Genomic DNA, 26,550 nt, shown 5'->3' on the forward strand with positions numbered 1-26,550 from the left:
GATGTCAATCTAATTAGCCCTTTGATGTATGTCCTTTGATCAGTGTTTGTAACTAGTGTTAAGGCAGTCTCTTTGAAGTTGTGTGAGACTGTCTCGCACCCCGTCCTCCTCCCACCCCGTCCCCCTCTCACCTCTTCTGTCACCCCCCTTCCTTTTGCTGTGATGTCAGAAGATAGTGAGGCGTGGAGTTAGGTAAAAAAGAAATCCGTGCAAACTAGATAAAAAGCCAGTCATTTCCATTCACCAAGTCACCTAAACTTTCAAAAAAGAAAATGGCAAAGAGACGCATCGATATGGGTTTTAATCAGCGAGACGCCTGTGACAAGAAACGGATGCAGTATCTGTGCCGGGTTCAAACCCCTCCGTCTGAGGCTCTTCATGAAAAATGGAGTCTGGAAAATGGAGATGTTTGGGGTTATGTGTTCAACTATATGGCGAATGAACTACATTTCTACAATCTGAAGAATGGAGAAACTTATGGACCCCGCAGTGTTAAAGCGACGTTGACCTCAACAGATTGGGCTGTGTTAACTCTGGTGTCTTCCAGAGATCTCCGTGCAACCGTTGTATCAGAAAAAGCAGTGCATAAAGAAACCATCGTGGATGCATTGTGGAGTCGTTCAGGCATCGTACGTGCAATGTCCATGAAACCTGCATCAAAAATCAAAGAAACGTAAACTGTGGTCTGGATGTGTGAGACTGTCTCCCATCACACCCATACCCTCCCACCCCTCCCCTCCCCCAGCCTGTCACCTCCTGATGTTGCTACCAGCCATTCATTTTCACTCACTAAGTCACCTAAAACTTTTATTGTCCTCTCTAAATTAGATTAGCTTTAATATGATTTGTGTTAACTAAGGATGTTCTCTTTAGTTGTATGGCTTGCGAACTAATGTTTAAATACTTTATTAACTACAACGAAGTCTCTTTTGAAGAGGAAAATATCTTGTATTTGTAATGTTTAATTTAATTACTTCACACAACTATTAAAGAATCCCTATATGAAGTTACACAAGGCTGTGTTGGGGTAATATTATAATTAGCTGTATGTAGCAAAAAAGAAAAGTTTAAAAAAAATGTTTTTTCTCATCCTGCTATATTCCTTCCAGGGGGAGGATCCCTGGGGATTGATCAGAGCAAAGAAACACTTCAATAAGTCACCTAAAACTTTTATTGTCCTCTCTAAATTAGATTAGTTTTAATATGATTTGTGTTAACTAAGGAGTTTCTCTTTAGTTGTATGGCTTGCGAACTAATGTTTAATTACTTTATTAACTACAACGAAGTCTCTCTGAAGAGGGTAATAATAATTTAAAGATCTTAATGACCCCATGGTATTGTCTTTTTATTGTTTAATTACTTTATCAACTATAAGGAAGATTTACTGGTGTGCTTCCCTAGATGATGTAAATAGTCTAAGTGTCATGTTAGGGGGACATTACGGAACTCAGGAGTCCGCCCTTGGAGGCTTGGAGAGCGGATAAAGAGAGGTGTATTTACTGGTGTGGAGCCCTGGATGATGTAAATAGTCCAAGTGCCATGGTAGAGGGACATTACGGAACTCAGGAGTCCGCCCTTTTGAGGCGTTGTTAACATTAATGCTTTTTGCTTTTTGTTTTTGTTACTAAGATACTTTTTAGATACACTTTTGAAGTGAGCAACACTTTACAACTGGTAGAAAGTTAAGCACTTTGTATGGAATTGGGTTTTCTTTAGAGCTGTTTTCAGTGAGACAATGCAGTTTCTGATCATTTTAAGTTTCAAGTTTCAAGGCTTTATGGGATATGCCCATTAGCTACAGTGTAGATATGTCAATGAAAAACATAGGTCACAGGCTCCTCCAACAGTGCAACAAATATATATATTAGGGCTGTCAGTCGATTAAAATATTTAATCGCGATTAATCGCATGATTGTCCATAGTTAATTGCGATTAATCGCAAATTAATCGCACATTTTTTATCTGTTCTAAATGTACCTTAGAGGGATATTTTTCAAGTTTTTAATACTCTTATCAACATATGAGTGGACAAATATGCTTTATATGTTTGTTTATTATCATTTGAACAATGACAAATATTCTCATGAATATTAAACACAACAACCTCTGAACATTACAAATATTCGCCTCAATTCAACCTGGAACCTCTCTCATACAATAATACAAAGTGTGTGTGTGTGGAGACACTGTGATGGTGTGTGTGTGTGTGTGTGTGTGAATGTGGAGACCTTGTGATGGATCGTTGGAGCTATGTGCTAAGCTCAAGGCATATATGCTCGAACGGGAGCTGCCTGGGCGCTGCAATCATGTTGCGCGCACTATCCGTGGTGCAACATGAGTGTGCTGACTTTTCGTACAATGTCCCACTGTCTGGCTACCTGCATAAAGTCAAGTGCTCGGCGCAGTTGTCGGCGAAATGTCGCTCCTCTGTTTTCATTGAAACAGCTCCTTATATCCGTTAGCGCAGCTAGCTAGCACCAGATGCTAACAACAACAACACGTAAGGTGTGCCTCGCTCGCCCCACACATACACACGTATGCAAGTGTGGTCTGCCACAAGCGGGCGGCAGGAGCGGGGCTGTCAGCATCAGCTTGTAGATGGTATTTTAAACTCGATGCGCTCTGAAACTACGGGGCAGGGCGGCCGAGGACAAAATATACACATGCGTTAATCGCGTTAAAATAATTAGTGGCGTTAATTTTTTTTTGCGTTAACTTGACAGCCCTAATATATATATATATATATATATATATAGAGCACATAAAACAGATAAAATACTGCAATAGAATGTTTTGATATGACAGATTTGTGCGTAATTCTCTCACAAAGGAACTGTAAGATACACGTTTATGTATGCAAAACTTTATAACTTGGTAAAATATTCATTCATTTGTAATGAATTGAGTTTCTCAAACAATCAAACTCTAAATGGAAAGTTTGTGATTTTAACACTGTTTCGATGAAACAATGCAGTTTTGATAACTTGACTTGACTAACATTACTTTTTTAAATGTATGTTTTTAGATGCTTTACTTTGATTTCTTTCATGTTATTTTAACACAACATTACTTTTTTCATATTTTTCAACATACTGTGATATTTAGTTTTTCTCTCCTTTTTCCATTATATTTTTGAATATACAGTGATTTTTATCAAAATACAACATGCAACTAATACATTATACAATATTAAGACTGTTTGCGATATTTTCAACACAATATACTTGTACCTTTTTTTTTTTTGTAGGGCTTCAGGATATTTGGCATGTCATGCATAACCTTTCCTGAAACTGACGTGCTGTCCGTTTTACAAACAAGTTATTTTTCTGCTTCTTCACCCTCTGAATTTTCCTCCCCGTCCCTCTTCCTTCAGCCATCACAACAACAATCAAATCAGATCTGTCAAATTAAACACCTCTTCCCAACGCGTGACTTCCCTATTGAGGGGGTAGGGCAGTAGGGCCTAACCCGATTGGCCAAATATACTAACATGCAGAACGTATGGTATGTTTGAAAAAGACTAACCATCTATCCAGTTCAAGCTGTCTTTAAGATGTGACATCGTGCTCTGACTTTTTCCCGTAAAATCATGACAAACTATTACTTATTATTAAATTTGACCTCTTGCTGCTTGGTTGAAAATGATAGATGAAAAATAACTTTTTAAAAAGAGTCAAACAGCGAGGGACATTATACGGGTGAAAGAAACTCTCATTTCTACAGATGACTCCCCCCCACTCAACGCAATAAGTCCCACCCCACTCAGCAAATCATCCAAAACTAAGGACCCCACTAAGACGAACAGATTTTCTTTAAGACTGTGACTCTTAAAGGCACTTTGGGATTTTAGTAAGACAATCCAGTTTTCTGGAAATAACTTTACTGATTTTTGTTTTTTCTCCTACAAAGATACTTTTAGATACAGTGTGTTGTCTGGCAACTTTATAACTTGGTAAAATGTTAATTAATTTGTAATGAATTGAGTTTATTTTGTCAATCACCAAGTTTCAAGGCTTCATGGCATATGCCCATTAGCTATAGTGTAGATATGTCAAGGAAAAACATAGGTCACAGGCTCCTCCAACAGTGCAACAAATATATATATATATATATATATATATATATATATATATATATTGAGCACATAAAACAGATAAAATACTGCAATAGAATGTTTTGATACGACAGATTTGTGCGTAATCCTCTCACAAAGGAACTGTAAGATACACGTTTATGTATGCAAAAAGTTAAAACTAGAAAAAATGAAATACTTTGTCTAAATAGATGTTATTTAAGAATGTGACTCTAAAAGGCAAGTTTTTGTGATTTTAACAATTTTCTACTGACACTCGGCAGATTTAGGCTTTTTTCTCTTGCCAAGATACTTTTAGATACACTTTGAGGTATGCAAAAAGTTAAAACTAGAAAAATCAAATACTTTGTCTAAATAGATGTTATTTAAGAATGTGACTCTTAATGGCAGCTTTTTGATTTAAGTAAGACAATCCAGCTAAACAATGTCGTTTTTGATGACTTTACTGATTTTTGCTTTTTTTCTGCTACCAAGATACTTTTAGATACAGTTTGTTGTCTGAAAACTTTACAACTGGTAGAATGTCAATCACTTTGTAACACATTTATTTTCTTAAAGACTGTGACTCTAAAAGGCAAGTTTGTGATTTTAACACTTATTTACTGACACTAGGCAGATTTTGGCTTTTTTCTCTTGCCAAGATACTTTTAGACACACTTTGAGGTATGCAAAACCTTAAAACTAGAAAATGAAGTACATTGTCTGATTACATTTTTTCTTAAAGACTGTTTCTCTAAAAGGCAAGTTTGTGATTTTTAACTCTTATTTACTGACACAAGGCAGATTTTGACTTTTTTCTCTTTTCTTGTGTTACCAAGATACTTTTAGATACACTTTGATGTATGCAACACTTAACAAAAGGGTATAATATGAAGTACTTTGTAAGGAATGGGGGTTTCTTTAATACCCCGTTTTAAAAAAAAAACACTTGTTCAGTTAAACAATGTAGGTTTTCTCTGATATTTTAGTTATTTTCAGCTACCAAGATACTTTTTTGATACACTTTTATGTAGGAACATTTGACAACTGGTAGAATGTCAATTATTTTGTAACAAATGTATTTTCTTAAAGACTGTGACTCTAAAAGGGAAGTTGGTGATTTTAACACTTTTATTTTTTCTCCCGTTGTCTTTCACTTACTTTTTGGATAACTTTACAACTGGTAGAAAGTTAAGTACTTTTTCTGAACAGATTTTCTTTAAGACTGTGACTCTTAAAGACAATCCAGTTTTATGGAAATAACTTAAATTATTTTTTTCTCCTACAAAGATACTTATAGTTACACTTTAATGGATGCAAAACTTTATAACTTGGTAAAATATTCATTAATTTGTAATTAATTGAGTTTCTTTTTTGTTTTTGTTTTTCAACATACTATTGTACACAATGACTTTTCCATATATATTTTTTTTCTGACAAACTAAACTTTTACTTTTTCTGTAAAATCGTGACAAACTATTACTTATTCTTAAATTTGACCTCTTGCTGCTTGGTTGGAAATGATAGATGAAAAAGCTACAAAGCTTAAAGAACTTTCTAAAAACTCTCAATTCTACAGATGACTCCCCCCACTCAACGCAATAAGTCCACCCCCCACTCAGCAAATCATCTAAAACGAAGGACCCCACTAAGACGACCGTTGAAAACTAGCCATGGATCTGAGAAAAACCAAGTCTCCCCCCGCGAGTTGCAGCCAGGAACAAACTCCTGGACTACCATCATCACCACCATTGTGGACACCCAAATCTTGCAGTACTACTGCTGCTGATGTTACTCCTTGGGCCAAGACGTCTCTGTTTTTGAACATAGTGAAATCGGAGTTGGTTGATATTCTGGAGAGGGTGCTGCATCGGTACAGAGAAGAAATCTGCAATGGATGGCCGAGTCAGTCACCCTGGCCAGAGGCAACACGATTGTCTGAATGACATTCCAGAATATTTCTTCAGAAACAATTACAACGCGTTAATGAAAAGACTTTGGCTCGCCGACTTCATTACTGTGATTGACCAGAGTCTTAATGATAAAAACATTTACACGGCTGAATGGAGGATCCAAGGCGCTTCAGAGGAGAGACTTGAAAAGATCCATGCCGAGCTGGATGGAGAAGAAGAAGACTAATAACCAGCGGTTGATTGAAGCCAGGGATTTTTTTTCCCCCGACTTTTCTTTAAAGTAAAATAAAAAATGGGTAACTACTATGGAAAACAATCTGTATATATTTATCAGAATGCAGTCAATACCTGTTTAATAAGTGTGTTGTTGATGACGATTGAAAACAGAATGAATAGTGATCCCTCTGTAAACAGAATGGCTGAAGTTTGTAAACTAGAAAACATTTTGGATATCGTTCATTCTGGCAGTACTATTCCGGGTCATTGGGCAACGATTGTAAACGAAACATTTAAAGTGGTACTGGAATCTTCATTTTCCGAAACATTCTGTAACATTACCGAAGAAATGAAACAAACACCAAAAGTGTATCTGATACAGCATTCCAACTATATGTTATGCTACGGACAAAAACTTTATTATTCCATCCAATTATTTTGTCCGTCTTCTCCTCCCACATTCAACATCGCAGAAACTCCGTTCAAACATCAAAACGTTCAGCTCGGTCGGGAATCGGGCGCGATTACTTTTATCATTCATAACTTTCATAATTCCAGAGATACATCCCATAATACATCCCATTTTTAACATTTGAATTTTAACATTGCGCAGCTCGTTAAGTTAGAGTGCGTGATGTCACAGCTAGAGGGTAGGAAATCTTGAAATTTCCCTTCATATTTTTTTTTAAAACTGCCATAATTCCCAAACCCTACATTCCTGAGACATAATTCTTCATGACAAACGTAGGACAACATCTCGTAGCTTGAAAAATGACAAATAATTAGGCAAAAATAATTAAACAAAATGCCTCTTGAGGGCATGAAGTGACAAAAACGTTCAACATGTCTCCATTAAAGCCCATTGTAATTTCAGGCAGATATTTCCTCACAGCAGCAGCCGCACACCTTTAGTTAAACTGCCAAAAAGGCCACATTTTTAACCCGAAAGTACACAGAAATTACAGTTCAGATACTCAACTTCCTTGACATGCTTCACGTTTTGAAATTTCACAGATATCTGTTATCGTTCTTCCACAAAACGTTCACATGTAAGAGGTTCATCTCTCATTCAGAACAATGAAACTTTTGATCTTTTCATAGCTCGTTAGCTCAACTATAAACACCTGTGTAATGGAACACGATGATGTCATCACTCCAACTGACAGCAGTCAGTTATAACTGTTCATTTCCTACTCACACACTCTCTCTCTCTCTCTCTCTCTCTCTCTCTCTCTCTCTCTCTCTCTCTCTCTCTCTCTCTCTCTCTCTCTCTCTCTCTCTCTCTCTCTCTCTCTGCCACACCGGTCCATGCCTCAACAGCTCCACGCCAAATCTGAAATCTCACCATAAGCCGTTTCCATGGAAACGCATCCCTCGCCATAAAACACGATGTCCCTTTAACTCCTATGAAAATGTTCAAAAAGTGCTCAAAATTCACATGTGTGCTAACAGTCCAGCTGTGAAGACATCTACGGGACATGCCGTTGCCATGGCAACACAATGCCCGCCAGGAAACACGGTTTTCTCATAACTTCAGTGAAAATGCTCCAAATGGCCCAAAACTTCACAGGTTTGGTAACACAGCTATCAACGCATCGAATGGGATGTATTATGGGATGTCATCAAATGCCGTTGGAATGGTGACAGATCATTCGCCATCAAGTTAGTTCAAAAGTTTGCATTTCAAATATTCTGCTGCTTTTCCAAGCCTTTTTATTTTCTTTTCTTCTCTCATCACACATTCAAGCCCCCAGTGTTCATGTATCATTTCAATCTAAATTCTTCACTTTCTTCTTACACATTACATTTCAGCATAGCAGTTTAGCGTCAGCTTTTCAGCATAAAGCATTCCCACTAGCAATTTCTTCAGGAATTGCATTTTCTAGTTTTAACTGATATTATACATATGTATTGTACTCTTATAAGATCTATGTAGATAGTATGAGAAATGTGCAGAATATGACAGTTTAATGGTGGAGGTATACACACATATTGAAAGATGTCTTGTAATGCACTGCTGAGGAACATGCGACCCAAGCTTTTCATTCATTGCATAACTACACACAGTTGTGTATAATATATGTCAATAAACCTTAGAAAATCTTGAAATCTTAACAAGATAACTTTTTATTATTAGTGTAGGACACTTATGTATGTATAACATCTGAAGATGTGTAGTTTTATTCATGTTTTCACATAATTTTACAGGATATTTCACATGACAGTTTTACTTCTACACATTAATATCTGATTTGCAGACAGAAAGGTATATCCGTAATTTAACGATAAGCTATTGAAATTCTGATTCCATAAATGTGTCTCCCATCACCCAAAATCCCTGACTGTTCTCTCAACTCAGTATTTACATTCTTATATTCAAAGAAAATTGAAAAACGACAAGTCTCTGTCTATCAGCTGTGCACCGTTATGGTGTAAATACAGCCTATCTACCAATTGGATCAAATATAAAAGTCAGCCGAAGTACAGATGAAGCGTCTTATTTTGGACAGTTTAAAATGCGAGGGTCGTGATCGGTTCGTGCACGTTCCGTGATGGCCGGCCGGCCCCCAGTCTGACTTGATACCGCCCCCGTGATAAATAAATGTAATTATTGTGAAGCCAGCTGCAATGGATCATTGATCCACCAGGGGGTGCAGTGGGGTTCCACACTGGAGTCATGTGTGGAGTCTTGTACAGTATATCTGGTACTAATGTATAGCGGATCTTTGTTAAGATCCATATGTCACGGATAGGATCATAGTCTGTGCTAAATAAGACATGTAATCATTTACAAAACATCACCATGTTGTTATTTAACAAAATAATGTTGTTTAGTCGAAAAAAATGAACAGCAGCCGGCTCTCGATTTTTAATCCTAATTTAATCGTTTATGTTCGCCGAATTGACATGAAATCACTGACAAATATGAATATACTGTATTCAACTTCATTAAAATGTTATTAACGTGCCTAAACTCAGTAATTCACTAAAAATTACTGATCCCTCCGCGTCGCGTCGCGGAGGGATCTTGATCCCTGGGTGTTATTTTTCCCCATAATGACCAAGTCGCTGCACATTATCCCGCTTATTACATGGCCACAAAGTAACGACATGACTCCCAATATTAATTAAAATGCTTTTATGGATTTAGAAAATATTTTTATTGATTTAAAAAATAGTTGTATGTATTGATTTAAATTTACATGCATCCGCTAAGAAAAATAGTCCGTTGTTACCGTTTTTTAAACAGTCAGAATGAAACGGCAGCTCTCAGCTGTGTGTTTACACTCCTAATGGCCCATCACAGCTCTCTCCCCCCCTGATCTTTCTTTTCCAACAGTTAAGTTAACTGTAGGTTACTCTGAGTGACAAGCTTACAGTTAGTGAAGTAACACTTTTTTTTTGTGAGTCACGACCTCGCTGTTTCATTCTAACATAACGCTCCAAATATGACTGTTTCCACTCGGACTTCAATACAGCAACACCATTGTTTGGTTTCCATGGTAGCGTGTCTCTTTAGTAGCGTGCACTCCTTTCCTGTAAATTACAGGTCCAGCCAGGCAAAACAGTAATATGAAATATGAACGTTAGTTTTTAACTGAAATGATCAAATAAAGTCAAAATGTCACAGTGTTTACAAACATTGACCATACCGTTCACCAGCCCCCACCCCACTATGTTGAGTATAGCCTACTCTTTGTTTAAAACGAATTGGCCATCGGAATGTGTGTGTCCCAACCCCCCCCCCTGTGATATCTCTTCTCCAGCAGTCTGTAGTTTGTGTTCGCAGATCATCACCCTTAGCTATTTCAATTACCTCTCAAACAACCTAAACTAGTTATAAATGTTTATTTTAAATAAAGTATGTTTCTTCACATGTTAGGTCTATATTGAAGGTTCATTGAAAGTAAAGCTTACTTTGGTTCTTGTGCTCTAGTTCTTCAAGGAATCTTACTGAGAACGTTATGTTTCCTCTGACTGCTTATGCCAAAAGCAACGACAAATTATCTGTTTTAAATACCTTTTTAGACCGTAAACTTTAGAATGAAATGTAATACCGGTTAGTTTTTTGTGTTCATACTGACAGAAGAAGAAATAAATTAAGTATGAATGAGAATAAGACTTATGTAATGTATTGACATTTGATCAGTATAAATGTATTACTAACTTTATCCACTGTGGTACCGAAGCTTGGATCACCGCCAAAGACATGGCCGAGGGCAGCTGGCAGCTTTCAATATTTTTCATGTGCGATTCTAACGCTTTCAGAAAGTGAAAGATACAGCATCATTTGAGAAAAATAAATCAAAATAAGCGTTATAAATGAACCCTGACTACTTGTGTTTAGGACTCACTGTATTTTGGTACTCTCTAGGTCTGTGGGCCAAATCCGGCCCCCGACTTCATTTGATTTGGCCCGCAAGAGCTTCAAAACATATAATATGTTTATTATACGGTTTCATGCCACTTTACAGAAGCACAATGTCCATAAACTACATGTACCACAATGCATCTTGTGACATGCGCACTGAAGAGACTTGCAATTATTTGAAATGATTTGCCCTAAACTTCTGCTCTCAGACATAGTTAATTATGAAGCTTTTGCTGTGCTGTCCCTCCTAACCAAACTCGGGGTGTGTGTGTGTGTGTGTGTGTGTGTGTGTGTGTGTGTGTGTGTGTGTGTGTGTGTGTGTGTGTCTTTATGACTCAGAATATGAATAAATTGGGATTTGATATGGGGGGGGGGTTCTGTTAGAAGGTGCGACGGGGGAGGGGGGAGAGAGTTAGACGCTCGTGAATTGTCAACGGGGGGGGGCCTCTCTGCACGGAGGAGCCGCGGAGAAGTGAATCACAGTGATCTGCTATTTTAAAGTAAATTCAACACATATCGACCCTAAATATAGCATATATTAAGAACGAGAAAGTGTTAACATCGTTTTTTGTAAACATATGACCAATGTGCGAGGGTGATGACATCAGAGCATCGTCCTATGGGCTTAGCCCCGGACAGGTACAACAGGTATTCACTCAGAGGGGGGTAGTTACCCATTTACATGTCAAAAAGCAACATACAGTAGGCGGGTGGGGGATGGTGAACGTTTACATTTCTCTACAGAATACATTTAATTTAAGGGGAGCAGTTACTGAGAAGTATATAATGAGAACTGCTACCAATGGTGGCCTATTTAGTTATTAAGAAATACATATTTGTAGCTTTTTTTTTATCTGCAGTAGGAAATGCAGAGAGTAGCGACAGGGCTGGTCCAACCTGATCTGTAAAGTGATCTAACTAAGTGCTATTCATTTTCTTGACGGGGAAGTGCAGTGTAAATGGGGGGCTTATATGCATTTGAAAAGCAATATAAATCACACAGTTCGTATACAATAGGCATTAAAAGCACCATCGATAACCATTGCCCTTCTCCTATTCAAACCAAAAGAGAAAATGCAGATATTACACTCTGAAAAGAAAGGGTAGACATATCTGTACTCTTAGTGCCAAGTAGCTAAGCTATTCATTCGCAGAAATGTAAAGTGATCTATCTAAGTTCTATTCATATTCTTGACGGGAAGAGTTAGTATACAATAGAGTTAGAGTTAGTATACTTTAAAAGCCTTCTCCAAATCAAACCAAGATATCTTGGGTATTCACTCAGAGGGGGGTCGGTGAACCGGGCAGAGTTTTTCGCCGGTCAACGTGTGTGAAAGTTTAAAGTTCAATCTTCCTTATTGAGCTTTATAACAAATGAATAACGACTATATATTATAATAAAACTATATATTGAGCTTTAAAACAAATGAATAACGAATGAATAACGACTATATATTATAGGAAATGAATAACGACTATATATTATAATAAAACTATATATTATTATAAAACTACATATATAGTTGTATAATAAAACGACTATATATTATAATAAAATAAACACCGGCTGTTGTTATGCCTGCTGTAACGTTTACTTACTCCGTTCTCCGCTTAAGTAATTATGCCGTTACAAGCTTCATAGTTGTATTTATCATCTAAATTTGCCGAAACAAGTTTAATATTCTGAAAGCCAAGACTTTGTTTATTTGAAATCAGATGAAAACAAACTGTAACGGGCCCATATTATTCATATTCCGAGTCATAAAGACTTTATTTAAAATAAACATTTATAACTAGTTTAGGTTGTTTGAGAGGTACAGCTACCATTCTTTAATTAGATGTTTGATAAGTGCAGATCACATAGTAAAACACGTACACAGATACATTATTTTGTATTTTTATTAAATTCGACAATGTCAATTTCACTTTCCACTATGTCCACCGTTGTTTTTCACAACCAATGGCAGAACTTTATTGAGGCCTGTAATTAGTCAACTACAGGTCTCTTGGGTCAGTCTTTTTCTTCCAAAAAGCTTGTGACAAGATGTTATTGCTCTTGGGGCATTAAAAACAAGATTTTAACTTTAGTTTTTTATATAATATCTGCATTTTCTATTGTGAAAAACTAAGTCTTAGTTATTTAATATATAGCGCCATCTCCTGGTTAAACCCTGAAATTGGAGAATAGTGGGAGGGCCTAACATTCCTGGATACTGGTCTTTGGCAGGTCTTAGGCAGGTAACTGGCTGGCAGTAGGCAGGAAGCTGTATGCTGGCGTCCAAAATAAGAGGCTCCATCTGTAGTGTTGAAACTTTTGTGAAAAGAAATGTAAGATGTTGTTTGATTGTTGATATATTTATGATCCACATCGCATATTCAGTTTCGGCGGCAGTTCTTCAAGTTTGTCCAGAAGTCTTCTAATCAGGGCTCTATAAATAAAGAACTACGGCAGATGTGTAATATTCAATGCAGCCGAACTGTGTAGTACAATGCATTTCATGTGATGTCTTTCAAAGAGAAAAGCAAGCACACTCGGAATAAAGTATTATTTTAGTTTTTAAAAATGTTTTCGGATTTCACATCGTATAAACACCATATCCCAACGTGCATTGCGGCTAAAATATCCAATCACCGAGCTGAGGATCTTTCCTACGTCTGTTTCCGGTATTGTTTATGACGGATGTATTTTGTTATACACACATTCCTTCACATTTTAATTTTAATTTACATTAAAGTATTTCGTGAGGCCTTCTAAAATGTTTTTAAATATAACTAGGGTTCTAGTTGAAGAGTTTGTAAATTAACATGAACCGAAGCTGTTGCCTGGCAACGCAATCGCACAACGTCACGTCTGTTAATTCCACATCCACACACATGGATTAACATCGATTTAATACATTAATGTAGCCTTTGTTTCTGCTAAAAGAGGTGTCGACCAGCTGGGGCAACAAGAACATCGGCGAAATCGACTGTGACTATTAAAAATAAATTATTATTATATTAATATTGACAATAACAACCGACCCAGCAGCTTTTTGGCATGATAAAACAATTATGTTCTGCCTCGCTCATGAGAGTTGGCAAAATTACAGCCTCGCCTACTGATTTGAATTTAACAATATATCGAGCCCAATTGTCGATTTCAAATGTGTGCTCTAATATGATATTTATAAATGACTATTATCATTATTATAAGCAAGACAATAAATGGCAAAGATATGTAGAAAATAAACGTATTTGAGATACGTGCATAACGTTCACACACACACACACACACACACACACACACACACACACACACACACACACACACACACACACACACACACACACACACACACACACACACACACACACACACACACAATCACACACACACACACACACACACACACACACACACACACACACACACAACACACACAACACACACACACACACACACACACACACACACACACACACACACACACACACACACACACACACACACACACACACAGTGTTTCCCGCTCTTATGTGCCCTAGCTCCCACGTTAACCACACCTGAGGCCTGTACTACGAAGCCGGATTTTCGCTTAGCCGGCTGACTTCAGGGAAAACTCGGGCTTTCCGGTCCTACAACGCTGGTTCTCTTTTTAGCGGGCTAGATCTCCATGGTAACTTATGCTGAGCGGCTAACCTCCTCGGGAGGAGGTTAGGTTGCAGGCTAAGAGATCAACTTAGTGAAAGCACCGCCTGCTGACCAATCAGAGCTCCGTGTGCGGAGTTTAAAGCTATCAAGTCATATTACAGGATAGAGGAAATACAGAAAAACTGCCGTTGCAGGAAAGACGGCCGACAAAAATCAACTGACTGTGTGAACGTGAAAATTAATAGAATATCCCCTCCCATCTTCAGAGCAATCTGACTATTATAACATTAGCGTTAAGAAAGCTTACTTAAATATCTGCCACAACATAAGTAACCGGATCAGAGTAACATTAAGTACAGTCCGCGGCACTGTGAGTGCAGACGTCGATGTGTCCCATTATCATTCATATCATATCACATCATAATGTACCATATATTTCCTTATTTGAGTCAGCTTCTTGAGCCGTATCTGGCCGTGCAACACTCACAGTGTCACATACTGGATGCAGAAGTATTATTTTAAGCAACACATTAAGTTGACGAAACACTCAAACGCTTTTTCTTTTACCAGCTGTATTCACCTTGCAGGTGCAGCTATGTGGCTTTTATCCTGAATAAAGTGTTTAAGTCATGGATGTTTAAAGTTTAACTTCTTCATATTTGACTAATATTAAAGTTCACTTTTCATTCAGGAAGTATGACGCTGCGCTGTCAGTACGCTTGTCCATGTTTGAGATTGGTCGAATGCTCCAAATACCACCCCTTTCATGTGAACGCGCACCTAACTATATAGGACATGGCTGGCTTGAGCGATCCACTTGATAACCAGCGTCGTAGTACAGTTTAGCGAGAGCGCGTATGTTTTGGATTGGGCCAACCGGCTAACTCAAACATATCCAGGTTAGGAAAATCCGGCTTCGTAGTACAGGCCTCTGGCAGACAAACACACACAGATACATACACGACTATTATTGTTGATGTTTTGATTTGATTTTCTTTCTTTTTCTACAATAAATGTTAATCAAATCACAAAAATACCCAAAAATGTTTACCAGTATTCTGATACATTGTTTACAGTTTGAAAGGGTGTTAAATAACATTTGGTGATGATTAATGTTTTTTGTGTTAATGTAAGAGCATTTAAAACAGGACCGGTCAAATTTGATCGGGAACACCAAAGAAAGGAGGGGAAACTAACACAACAGGAGGGTTAAAGATAGTAAAAAAAATCCTCTGAAAAGGTGAGCTGGTTCCGTCACTCCTCAGTCGTGTCTCTGAAGATCTGTCAGTGAGCGAGAGATGCTTGAACATTTATTAATCAGCATTTGCTAAAGGCAATTACACTATATTTGTATGTTTAATTGTGCGTCAAGCCAGCCGAAAAATACTTTGTCCTCAACAATCTCCTAAAAGATTAGATAAGAAATGCATTGATCCGAGACGGGGGATATTAAGTTGTTGCAAAGCTCAAAGGTGAAAGCAGCAAAGGATCAAAAATAATTTAGGGATACATAACAGGATTTATAAAATAAGAAATATCTAGTCTCATTATAAACTATCCTGTTGTAAGTGGTAATGATAAACAGCAGGCAAGAAAACACAAACACAAGTAGTTCACTTTCATTTAGTTAAGTTGTAGGCAGGTTAATGTATCTTATTGTTTTATTTGTAATGGACTTTGTATCATTGTTAATTAATAACAGCAGTTAACTACGGCTACGTTTTATCATTTTACTATCTTAGTGTCAAATCTTCCATGAACATCATCGTTTATACATGGCATTACATTTTATGGCAGGCCCAGTTTAATATAAAACTTAATTTGGCAACCCTGCCTGTAAAACATTGAGACCCATGATCAAAAAGTATCCTTCCTTTCTATAAAACTCCAACAAAATAACCTGCTTGTTACAGAGCACTCCTCTTTCAGTTTTCTTCTGTTGTTACAACACTGGTTAGTCACTTTTGGGCAGATCTCCTAAAAAAATCCACATGTGGCTCTAACTCTCTTCGTTATCATTGTAATGCAAGGAGCAGGAGTTATATGGTAATGGAACGTACTTATGATCTTGAAAATACATCAAAATGTATAGTAAACAAATTACATGTGATGTCCGTTTGTTGGCAACGATATTTTCATTCTCTATAAAATGCTTTAAGCCTCATGATGTTATTGCCAGTGAGAAGGAGGACATCGTCTGCAAACTGTAGAAATCAGAAAAGACAGAAAACAGAAAAGTAGAAATTTTAAATAATTGATTTTTTCAGGTCAGAAAAAGGAGGTTTTTTGCTCTTGGGTCTACTTCTAAACATGATAGTATCATTAAAGAACATAAACCTTGCAAATTCCTTCCATTTTGTACAACTGACTCTGATGCTCCTTCATTACAGAATAGGGCAGTTTCTTCTACTCTCACACACTAACTTTGTCTCCACTCTTTGCAACATGTCCTCTAACTTGCCCAGCTTCCTCTCCTGCTCTGCCAGCTTCATATCTTGCTCCGCCATTTTCCGATCCTGCTCCGCCATCTTCCTATCCTGCTCTGCAAGCTTCCTCCCAGTCTCGGTCATCTTCTTCTTCTGCCATTTCAACATGACCTTCTGCTCACTGAGCATGACCTTCTGCTCATTGAGCATGCTCTCCTGCTCAGTGAGCTGTGTCTCTTGCTTGTCCAGCATCTTCCCCTGTTTGGCATGCAGGGCCGCTGAGAGGGTCACGAAGGCATCAGTGAGGCTTTTGTTCAGGGTTTCGAACTCTGGTTTGTAGTCTTTCACGTTGAATGTCTGCTCCAAGGATTTGATGAATTTCTTGATGAGCTCATCAGCTGACAGCAGAACCTTGTTGAGTTTCCCCAACGCTTCGTTCACGTCATCGGAGATTTGCTCCGACTCCTTCTGTAGGATGAAAAGAGCCAGTTTCTCCAGGGCTTTGAGTCTCTCCAGAACGTGAGGGCAGGTCTGATTATTGTCCTTCATCTTGTCGAACATGAAGTAGATGCTCTGGAGGGGTTTGATGAGGTCCATGATCTCCTGGAGGGACAAGGAACAAACTGATTGACATACAATCTGACAATAATGGCATGGGCGATATTGGGACCCTGAGAACTGAGCCATGAACTTAAAGGGGACCTATCATGCAAAATGCACTTTTGTACGTCTTTTATACATGAATATGTTTCCCGGGTGTTCCAGGGAACTCACCAAGTGTCAGAAAACACAACCCTCTCTATTTTCCTCCAAAATTAGAAAAGTGCCGGTCAAAGGTCTTCTTTGTTATTTATTGAGCTTTAAAACAAATGAATAACGACTCTATATAATAAAACACGGAGGACGGAGATCTCTTTTTCTCCCCCTCTTCTGACAGCCCAGCAGCTGATCAGAGCACGTCTCCCCTCTCCTGCAGGGGCGCGTGGTCAGCAGAATCAGACCCGTAGACAGCAAACAACACATAGAGCGAAATGAGGCATGGCTAAAATGCATGATCTGTTTGGTATTTTGAAAACAGAAACGTATAAATATACCTTATGGCCCTACAATATATAATTTAAATATAGCATGATAGGTCCAGTTTAAGCTCCCAGGCACTACATTATGTAATCACCTAAGGTTAAAAAAGCAACAACAGCATCGACCCCATGCAGTCCACCATTGTTCTTGTAAGGGGCGTTGCGGCGAAAATTTGCGACGTATGGGTGAGGTCATGATACATCACGACTGACACAACTAACTATTTTACTGATGTTAAAGGACGCGGGTACATTTCCAACGTAAGCTAGTTTAGCGCTAGCACACATAACTTGTCTTTAGACTAGATGGCGGCGCGAGCAGTCGCAGCGGCCCCTCGCGGTCTGAAAAAAACAGTGTTTTAGTCTTGTTCGTCACGTCTGTCGAGTTTGTCACTTTGTTCGTCATGTCCGTTGGACTTATATCGTAAAGGACAACAATACAGCCGTGAGTTTCTTCTTGGAAAAATCTCTACTTTCTTCAATTTGGAAGCTAAACTCGCCGAGTAACTCAGCTTCCTGGAGCTCCTCTGCTACCCGTCTCGTGTCGAGCCCCACCCGGAAAGGAGACGCCGAAGGCGGCGTGAGAGGAAGCAGAAGAGGGGGAAACGTGGAGGTATCCGGGCTAGGCTAGCGGCTAGCCCACACAAGCCGGCAATTCCAACACTTATGGCAAATGTCCGTTCACTGGACAACAAGATGGACAACGTACGTCTACTACGATCAACCCAGCGTAAGGTGAGGGACTGCTGTGTTTACGTGTTCACGGAAACATGGCTCCACAACAACATCCCGGACTCCGCTATTCAGCTAGACAAGCTAACATGCTACCGAGCAGACAGGAACAAAGATAACAGGGGGAATAAGACTCGCGGCGGCGGTGTGTGTGTGTACATCAGTGGCGCTTGTTGTCGAGACACTGTTGTTGTTAGCAAACACTGTTCGCCACTGGTGGAGTTTATGGTTCCGTCCTTTTCACCAGCCGAGGGAGTTTACAGTGATTCTTGTGGCAGCTGTATATATCCCCCCAAACGCCAGCAAAGAGGGGAGAGAGGAGGCACTCAGTGAACTGTACCGAGCCGTCAGTGAGCAACAGACAGCACACCCAGACGGCCTACTCATCGTAGCTGGAGACTTCAACCACGCTAACTTAAAACTGTGCTGCCTAAAATATATCAGCATGTTGATTTTCCAACCAGGGGGAAAGACACATTAGACCTGGTCTATACCAACATCAAGGGAGCATACAAGGCATCCTCCCCCACATCGGCCTCTCTGACCACCTCACTGTTCTGCTGGAACCGGCCTACAGACCCAGGGTAAAAGCCACAAAACCGGTTTCAAAACAGGTTCGGGTGTGGTCAGAGGACAGCACAGCTGCACTCAGAGACTGCTTTGACACTACAGACTGGGACATGTTCAAGCAGGCAGCCACATACAACCATCACACCGACATACAAGAATACACAGAGACAGTCACGGGCTACATCACCAAGTACATTGACGATGTGACACAAAACAGAGCCATCACCATCCGGGCTAACCAGAAGCCATGGCTGACAGGGGAGGTCCACATGCTGCTGAAGGCCCGCAACATCACCTTCAGAGCTGGAGATCCAGCTGGGCTGAAAGCAGCCAGGGCTGACCTGTCCCTGCTCAACAACCTCAACAGCTTCTTTGCACGCTTTGAAGCACAGAACAACACACCTGCGCAGAAAACCACCCCCCCCCACCGACGACCAGGCTTTGCATCTTTCACCAGCCAGTGTGAGGAGCACACTGCTGAGGATTAACCCCCGCAAGGCTGCAGGACCTGACAACATTCCTGGTCGTGTGCTGAGGGACTGCGCAGAAGAACTCACAGATGTCCTCACAGACATTTTTAACATCTCCCTGAGCCAGGCTGTTGTTCCCTCGTGCTTCAAGGAAACCACCATCATTCCAGTGCCAAAGAAGTCATCTCCATCCGGCTTCAACGACTACCGCCCCGTCGCACTAACGTCCACCATCATGAAGTGCTTCGAAAGGCTGGTCATGAAGCAGATCAAATCCACCCTCCCCCCATCACTGGACCCATTTCAGTTTGCCTACCGAGCTAAACGGTCCACAGAGGATGCAATCTCCTCCGCACTCCACCCAGCCCTCACACACCTGGACACTAACACTAAGGCTAAGACTAAGACTAAGGACCCATATGTCAGAATGCTATTTATAGACTTCAGCTCAGCATTCAACACTATCATCCCCCAGCAGCTTGTACAAAAACGTACAGACCTGGGCCTCAGCCCCTCTCTCTGCAACTGGTTGCTGGACTTCCTCACAGAGAGACCACAAGCTGTACGGGTCAACAACAACACCTCAAACACCCTCATACTGAGTACGGGGGCACCCCAAGGATGTGTGCTCAGCCCCCTTCTCTTCACTCTGCTGACCCACGACTGCAAACCCGACTTCAGCTCTAACCACATCATGAAGTTTGCAGACGACACTACTGTGGTGGGTCTCATCAGCAACAACGATGAGACTAACTACAGGAAGGAAGTGAACCAGCTGGCCCTGTGGTGCCAAAATAACAACCTCTTCCTCAACCTGGAGAAAACAAAGGAGATAGTTGTTGACTTCAGGAGAACCCACCGCCGACCCCCTCTCCCCCTGACCATCAACGGCGCTGCTGTGAAGCAGGTGACCCGCACCAAATTCCTTGGTGTGACCATCACTGATGACCTCACCTGGGAAAACAACACCACCGCACTAGCGAAGAAAGCCCAGCAGCGCCTGTACTTCATCCGGAAGCTCAAGCGAGCCGGAGCATCACCCCCCATCATACTGTCTTTTTACCGAGGCGCCACTGAGAGCAACCTCAGCAGCTGTATCACGCTGTGGTTCGGAAGCTGCACCGCCTCCGACCGAAAGAGCCTGCAGCGCATAGTGAACTCTGCCCAGAGGATCATCGGTGCCTCACTCCCATCACTACAGGACATATATAACACCCGCCTCACCTGCAAAGCACTCAGCATTGTGGGTGACTCCACCCACCCCTCCAACAGCCTCTTCAGCCTCCTGCCTTCAGGAAGAAGGTCCCGCAGCCTCAGCTCGGGCACCATCAGGCTGAGGAACAGCTTCCTCCACCAGGCGGTCAGGATGCTGAACTCTCTCCCCTCCCTCCCTCCCTCCCTCCCTCTCTCCCCCTCTCTGACATCTCTCCCCTGAACTCTCCACCCTGCCTCCCATCCTTCTCCCCTGCCCCAAATGGTCCTGTACTTTAACCCCCCCCCCCCACACACACACACACACACCAACCCTGTCTCCTAAAAATTACGTTCCCACAGAACTAAACTGCATTCTCAATTACGTTTAGCTAGAAACGTATTTTTTCTGACGTTACGTTTGTTATGAACGTATCTTAAATACGTTTATTTTCTACATATCTTTCCATTTATTGTCTTGCTTATAATAATGATAATAGTCATTTATAAATATAATTTTAGAGCACACATTTGAACACATTAAGTTAAGTTAAGTTAAGTTCACCTGTTAAGCCCGAGAGACCCCGGTACCGGGGCACTGCCGCAGCATCTTGCAGGGAACAGTGTCTGAGGGCATGTTCATTTAATAAAACTATGAATGTTTTATATCCATGTCACGGGAAGAAACTCATCTAACTGATCATTTTTTTTTTTTTTTCAAAAGAAAACCCACAATGCTAAAACTGAGCCTCTGAATTAGCAACGAGCGAAAAACACCTTACTGCACCGAAAATCACTCACAAAACCTTATTATTTATCTTTTCACCACATCCAACACATCGATTCACATCGTGAGGTGACACAGAATCTATTGACACTGACATTACCACTGAATTATACGTATTTGCGACGCTATAAGCAAAAACGGACATCAAAACAGGTGACGCTAGGTAGCTAAAAATGCTAACATTTTTACCTTGGCTCTGTAGTCTCTCCAAAGTGGTCTTCAATGGCATTAGAACGATAAAAACGCTGCTGAAGTTAATCCATAGGTTAATCTAATGTGTTTGTGTCCCTTTGAAATGATTTCTGATAATCCATAAGCATTAAAACTGCTTTTCCGTTTCCAGATGTCAAAGCTAGAGATAGGTTCACTCTGATGCAAAATTACATGCGCGAAGCCCCCACCTTTTCTCTTCACAACGTGTGTGTGTGGGACTCCCCCTTCAATTATATTGTCTCTAACGGTCAGAAAGAGGTGTCAACCATCAAAATCGAGCAAGGGGGGCCAGAGATATGGAAAATCCACCCAAATGACCCCAGAAGTGGTTTATTTTTGCTAAATCTCTCTAAAAAGGTCAAATGTCACTTGTTTTGCATCAATCTTGATACAGGGTATTTATTATATGTTGTACTTTGGATTCCTAAAGCTTTTAGTCTACCTTACCATCATCCAAGGGTGGTTTTCACTATAAGTACAAAATTATTTTTTGTTCTGGGAATGTCATTTTCGAGCCTGAGACCTGAAAAACACGCTCAGGGCTTAACAGGTTAAAAATAAAATAAGTCTTTATGCCGAGTGTTCTTGCTTTTCTCTTTGGAAGTCATCACATAACAGCATTGTAATACACGGTTCGGCTGCATTAAATATTACACATCTGCCGTAGTTCTTTATTTATATAGCCCTGATGAGAAGACTTCTGGACAAACTGGAAGAAGTGCCGCCGAAACTGAATACGTTACGTGGATCATAAATATATCAACAATTACACAATATCTTACATTTATTTTCACAAAATACGTCTCCTTGCAGTATCAATAGTAATTCGGCTGACTTTTATATTTGATCCAATTGGTAGATAGGTTATATTTACATCATAACGGTGCACAGCTGATAGAAAAGGACTTGTAGTTTCTAAAGATATTACTGATTTTCTTTGAATATAAGAATGTAAATACTGAGTTGAGTGAATAGTCAGGGGATTTAGGTGATGGGAGACACATCTATGGAATCACAATTTCAATAGCTTACCATTAAATGACGGATATACCTTTCTGTCTGTGATGTTTTACAAATCAGATATTAATGTGTAGAAGTAAAACATGAGAAATAGTATAGCAATATCCTGTAAAATTATGTAAAAACATGAATAAAACTACACATCTTCAGATGTTATACATACATAAGTGTCCTACACTAATAATACAAAGTTATTATTAGTATGCTGTGTGTACCTTGTGTGCACCGCCTAGTGGTTAAAGCACGTTATTGAATTATTTTTGTTGAATAATGTTATTTGATGAAAAAAATATTAAGAGTACATACTTTCATAGGGGGAAAGTAGAAGGTCAATGATATAAATCTGATGAAATATAGAATATAAAAAATCAAGAAGATACTGTAAATGATCTCTACAATAAAACAGTTTAGTGCTGGATGTATAAAGATATTAATAGGAGGATGTGCCAAACAGACAAACTAATTAACCTTTATTAACACATTAAAGAATGCTTTAGGTTAAGGTATTTGGGGGTATTTACAGATAAATATTAAGCCTGACAAAGTACTTAACGTCTAATATATTGCTTTCCTGCAATGTTATCTATGTTGAAGCACTTATTTTAACTGATATTATAAACATTAATTATACTCTTATGTATGTAGATAGTATAAGACATGTGCAGAATTTGACAGTTTAATGGTGGAGGTATACACACATATTGATAGATGTCTTGTAATGCACTTTTGAGGAACCTGTGACCCAAGTTTTTCATTCATTGCATAACTACACCGTAGTTGTGTATATGATATGTCAATAAACCTTAGAAAATCATGAAATCTTGAAAGGGATATGCAAAATAGCCATTATATACAGTTTTTAATTAACTATTAGTAGAGAATAACGAGTAATGAATATACTTTATAGAGATCTGCAGATAAATGTTTAGTCTTCTCAAGCACCAACTATCTAATATCTCTCCTGATTGTTGGCACTTGACAATCACCTTCACTGAAATTTACTCAGGTGTAACTAAAGTCTGATTTAAGGGTTGTTTATATTTCACATCATCAATCAGAATCTGCAAAGTAACTAAAATAAATGTAGTGGAGTAAAAATACCAGGTTAACCTTAAAGAAAGCCCTCAGGATTATAAAAGACCCCCATCACCCCAGCCACAAACTGTTCTGTCTGCTGCCGTCTGGCAGGCGGTACCGCAGCATCCGGACTAAAACCACCAGACTCAGGGACAGCTTCATCCCACAGGCCATAAGACTATTAAACACCTGCACTTAGAAACAACATCCATGACATTCATCTGGCTGCTACTTAGAAATGATTTGTCTAATATATCATATTCCAATCACTTGTATATAGACTCTTATTGCACTATTTAACTTTTTTACTATTTTACCATTTTTATTTTTGTATTTACTTGCACTATTCTTTCTGTGTATCTGTTTTATTGGGTTGCACTGTTTGAGGAGCCTGTGACCTAAGGAGGGGGGGGGGGACTATTCCTGTTTGAATAGTGTGCCATCGATGGGTTTCATTCCATTTCATTCCACGCTCGGTGTAAACTTCGCGCACTGCCACTCCAACATCCAATCACAGAGCTTGAAGACTAATCACGGGGTTTGTCAAGCAAAGCACATGGTGTAGTCCCAAACGATAGCTGAGGATTCTGGGTAGTGTAGTGTCTTCTGCCATCCTAAACTCCGAAAAAATATTTGTTTCTCCGAATCGAAGGGGAAAAATACAAAAGTATTGTACATAATTTAAACCAATAAATGTTGTGTAATTAACAAGGATAATCTGGTGTTTTTGAGTTGATGAGTAGTGCAGATATCACTGTCAAATTAATCGACAGTAAAGAGAATACTTACTTCCGGGTGTAAAATCCTCCGTTATCCAATGGGAATGGACGCTCACATTGCCTTTGAGACTGTGTTGAAATGACACATTACTGATTTTAATTTAACCATATATCGAGCCCGATCGTCGATTTCAAATGTGTGCTCTAAAATGATATTTATAAATGACTATTATCCTTATCATAAGCAAGACAATAAATGGCAAAGATATCTAGAAAATAACCGTATTTGAGATACGTTCATAACAAACGTAACGTGGGAGAAAATATGTTTCTAGCTAAACGTAATTGAGAATGCAGTTTAGTTCTGTGGGAACGTAATTTTTAGGAGACAGGGTTGCACACACACACACACACACACACACACACACACACACACACACACACACACACACACACACACACACACACACACACACAGAGACACACACACACACACACACACACACACACACACACACACACACACACACACACACACACACACACACACACACACACACACACACACACAACCTTCCCTCATCCAGCACCAGTCACTTTTTCTGCCCATCTCCGCTGCTACTGCACTGAAACTGTTCTTTGAACACTTTAAATATATTATTGACATTTTAAACTGCATACCACGCTTATCTAGGCCCGTTTTGTTTTATGTATACATGTCACACTGTGGACTGCGGGAAACGATATTTCGATATTTCTGGATGTACAACACATGTAGAATTTTTGACAATAAAGCTGACTTTGACTTTGACTTTGTTAGCTAACATTAAGAGCAACGAAGCCACTCCTTTGACATGCAGCACAGCAAAGCTTATGACTGCAACCATTGACCCTGGAAACGTAACTTTACTCAGCCTGGCTCTTCCACAACCAACAGAATGAAACAGATTCACTGTCCCAAACTCAACTACTGACAAAGCTGTTAACCTCAACCTCATATTCACCTCAGACCTATCATAAAGATAATACACTTTATGAGACTAGTTTATGAGACAAAATAAACTGGCTTTGATTTTACTCTGCTACAAGAGATGATCTGATGAAAATAAAGTCTACTAACTGATTAATATAATAATTTCAATATATGACAATTCCTTCTGACAAACATGCACATTATAGTTGTTCATTGTGTGTCTCTTTGTGGTCATTGTGTGTGTCTTTGAGGACATTGTGTGTGTCTTTGAGGACATTTAGTGTGTCTTTGTGGAGATGTAGTGTCTCTTTGTGGTCATTGTGTGTCTCTTAATGGTCTTTGTCTGTGTCTTTGAGGTCATTATATTCATAGCGTAATTGGTCTATAAAATATCCGAAAATAGTTATAATGTCAATTCCAAGTCCAAGATGATGTCTTAATGTTTTTATTCGTCAGTACAACACCCAAAGCTATTCACTTTATGATATGTTAGAGAAAAGCAGGAAAACTCCATATTTGGGTCTGAAAAAAGTATTTTCTGAAATCTTTGGCACGAAAAACCACTATTAAAGATTAATCCATTATCACAATAGTTGGCGACTTACTGTTGCAGCTCTAAAAATCACCATCACAATAAAATCAAACATAATCCTTGTTTAAACTGATGAAGCAAGTCCAAAAAAAGAAAAAAAAACATTGAGGAAACTAACAAATGAGAGAGTTGAGCTAACAGAAGTTAATAAATATATCGAGAGGAAACAATAACTTACTGTTGACTGGATGTCGCTGCAAGATGTCTGAATGCAGGTGTGTGCATGTGAGAAAGTGGAATCCTCTAATGTAGGTCTGTCTGATAAGTTATCATGGTTCCCTCCTCTGGGCATCTTTTATGATCTGTAGTCAGACGCAACAACACATCCTGCACCCTACCGGTCAAAATCAGTCTCAGATTAGATCTTTATCCTCCTAACAGTGCCGTGTAAGAAAGCATTATAATTTCATTTTTATTTTTACAATACAACACTCTCTCGTTATATATTTGACTAATTTCATCGATCAACATCTTGTGAAAATTCAGACTTTTTA

General features: G+C 39.3%; 1 protein-coding gene across 1 annotated transcript; it reads right to left on the bottom strand.

Moving 5' to 3' along the window:
- Positions 1 to 15,829: 15,829 nt before the first annotated feature.
- On the bottom strand, positions 15,830 to 26,268 carry LOC117479822 (WD repeat-containing protein 87-like). Its single transcript, XM_034126911.1, has 2 exons — positions 26,235 to 26,268; positions 15,830 to 17,236 (listed from the first exon to the last, which is right to left on the bottom strand). Exon 2 carries the CDS (start codon positions 17,228 to 17,230, stop codon positions 16,592 to 16,594), a length of 639 nt encoding a protein of 212 aa, XP_033982802.1. The 5' UTR covers positions 17,231 to 17,236; positions 26,235 to 26,268; the 3' UTR covers positions 15,830 to 16,591.
- Positions 26,269 to 26,550: the final 282 nt, after the last annotated feature.

This window comes from Trematomus bernacchii, unplaced genomic scaffold (assembly GCF_902827165.1).
Source record: "Trematomus bernacchii unplaced genomic scaffold, fTreBer1.1, whole genome shotgun sequence".
NCBI classification, from domain to species: Eukaryota; Metazoa; Chordata; class Actinopteri; order Perciformes; family Nototheniidae; genus Trematomus; species Trematomus bernacchii.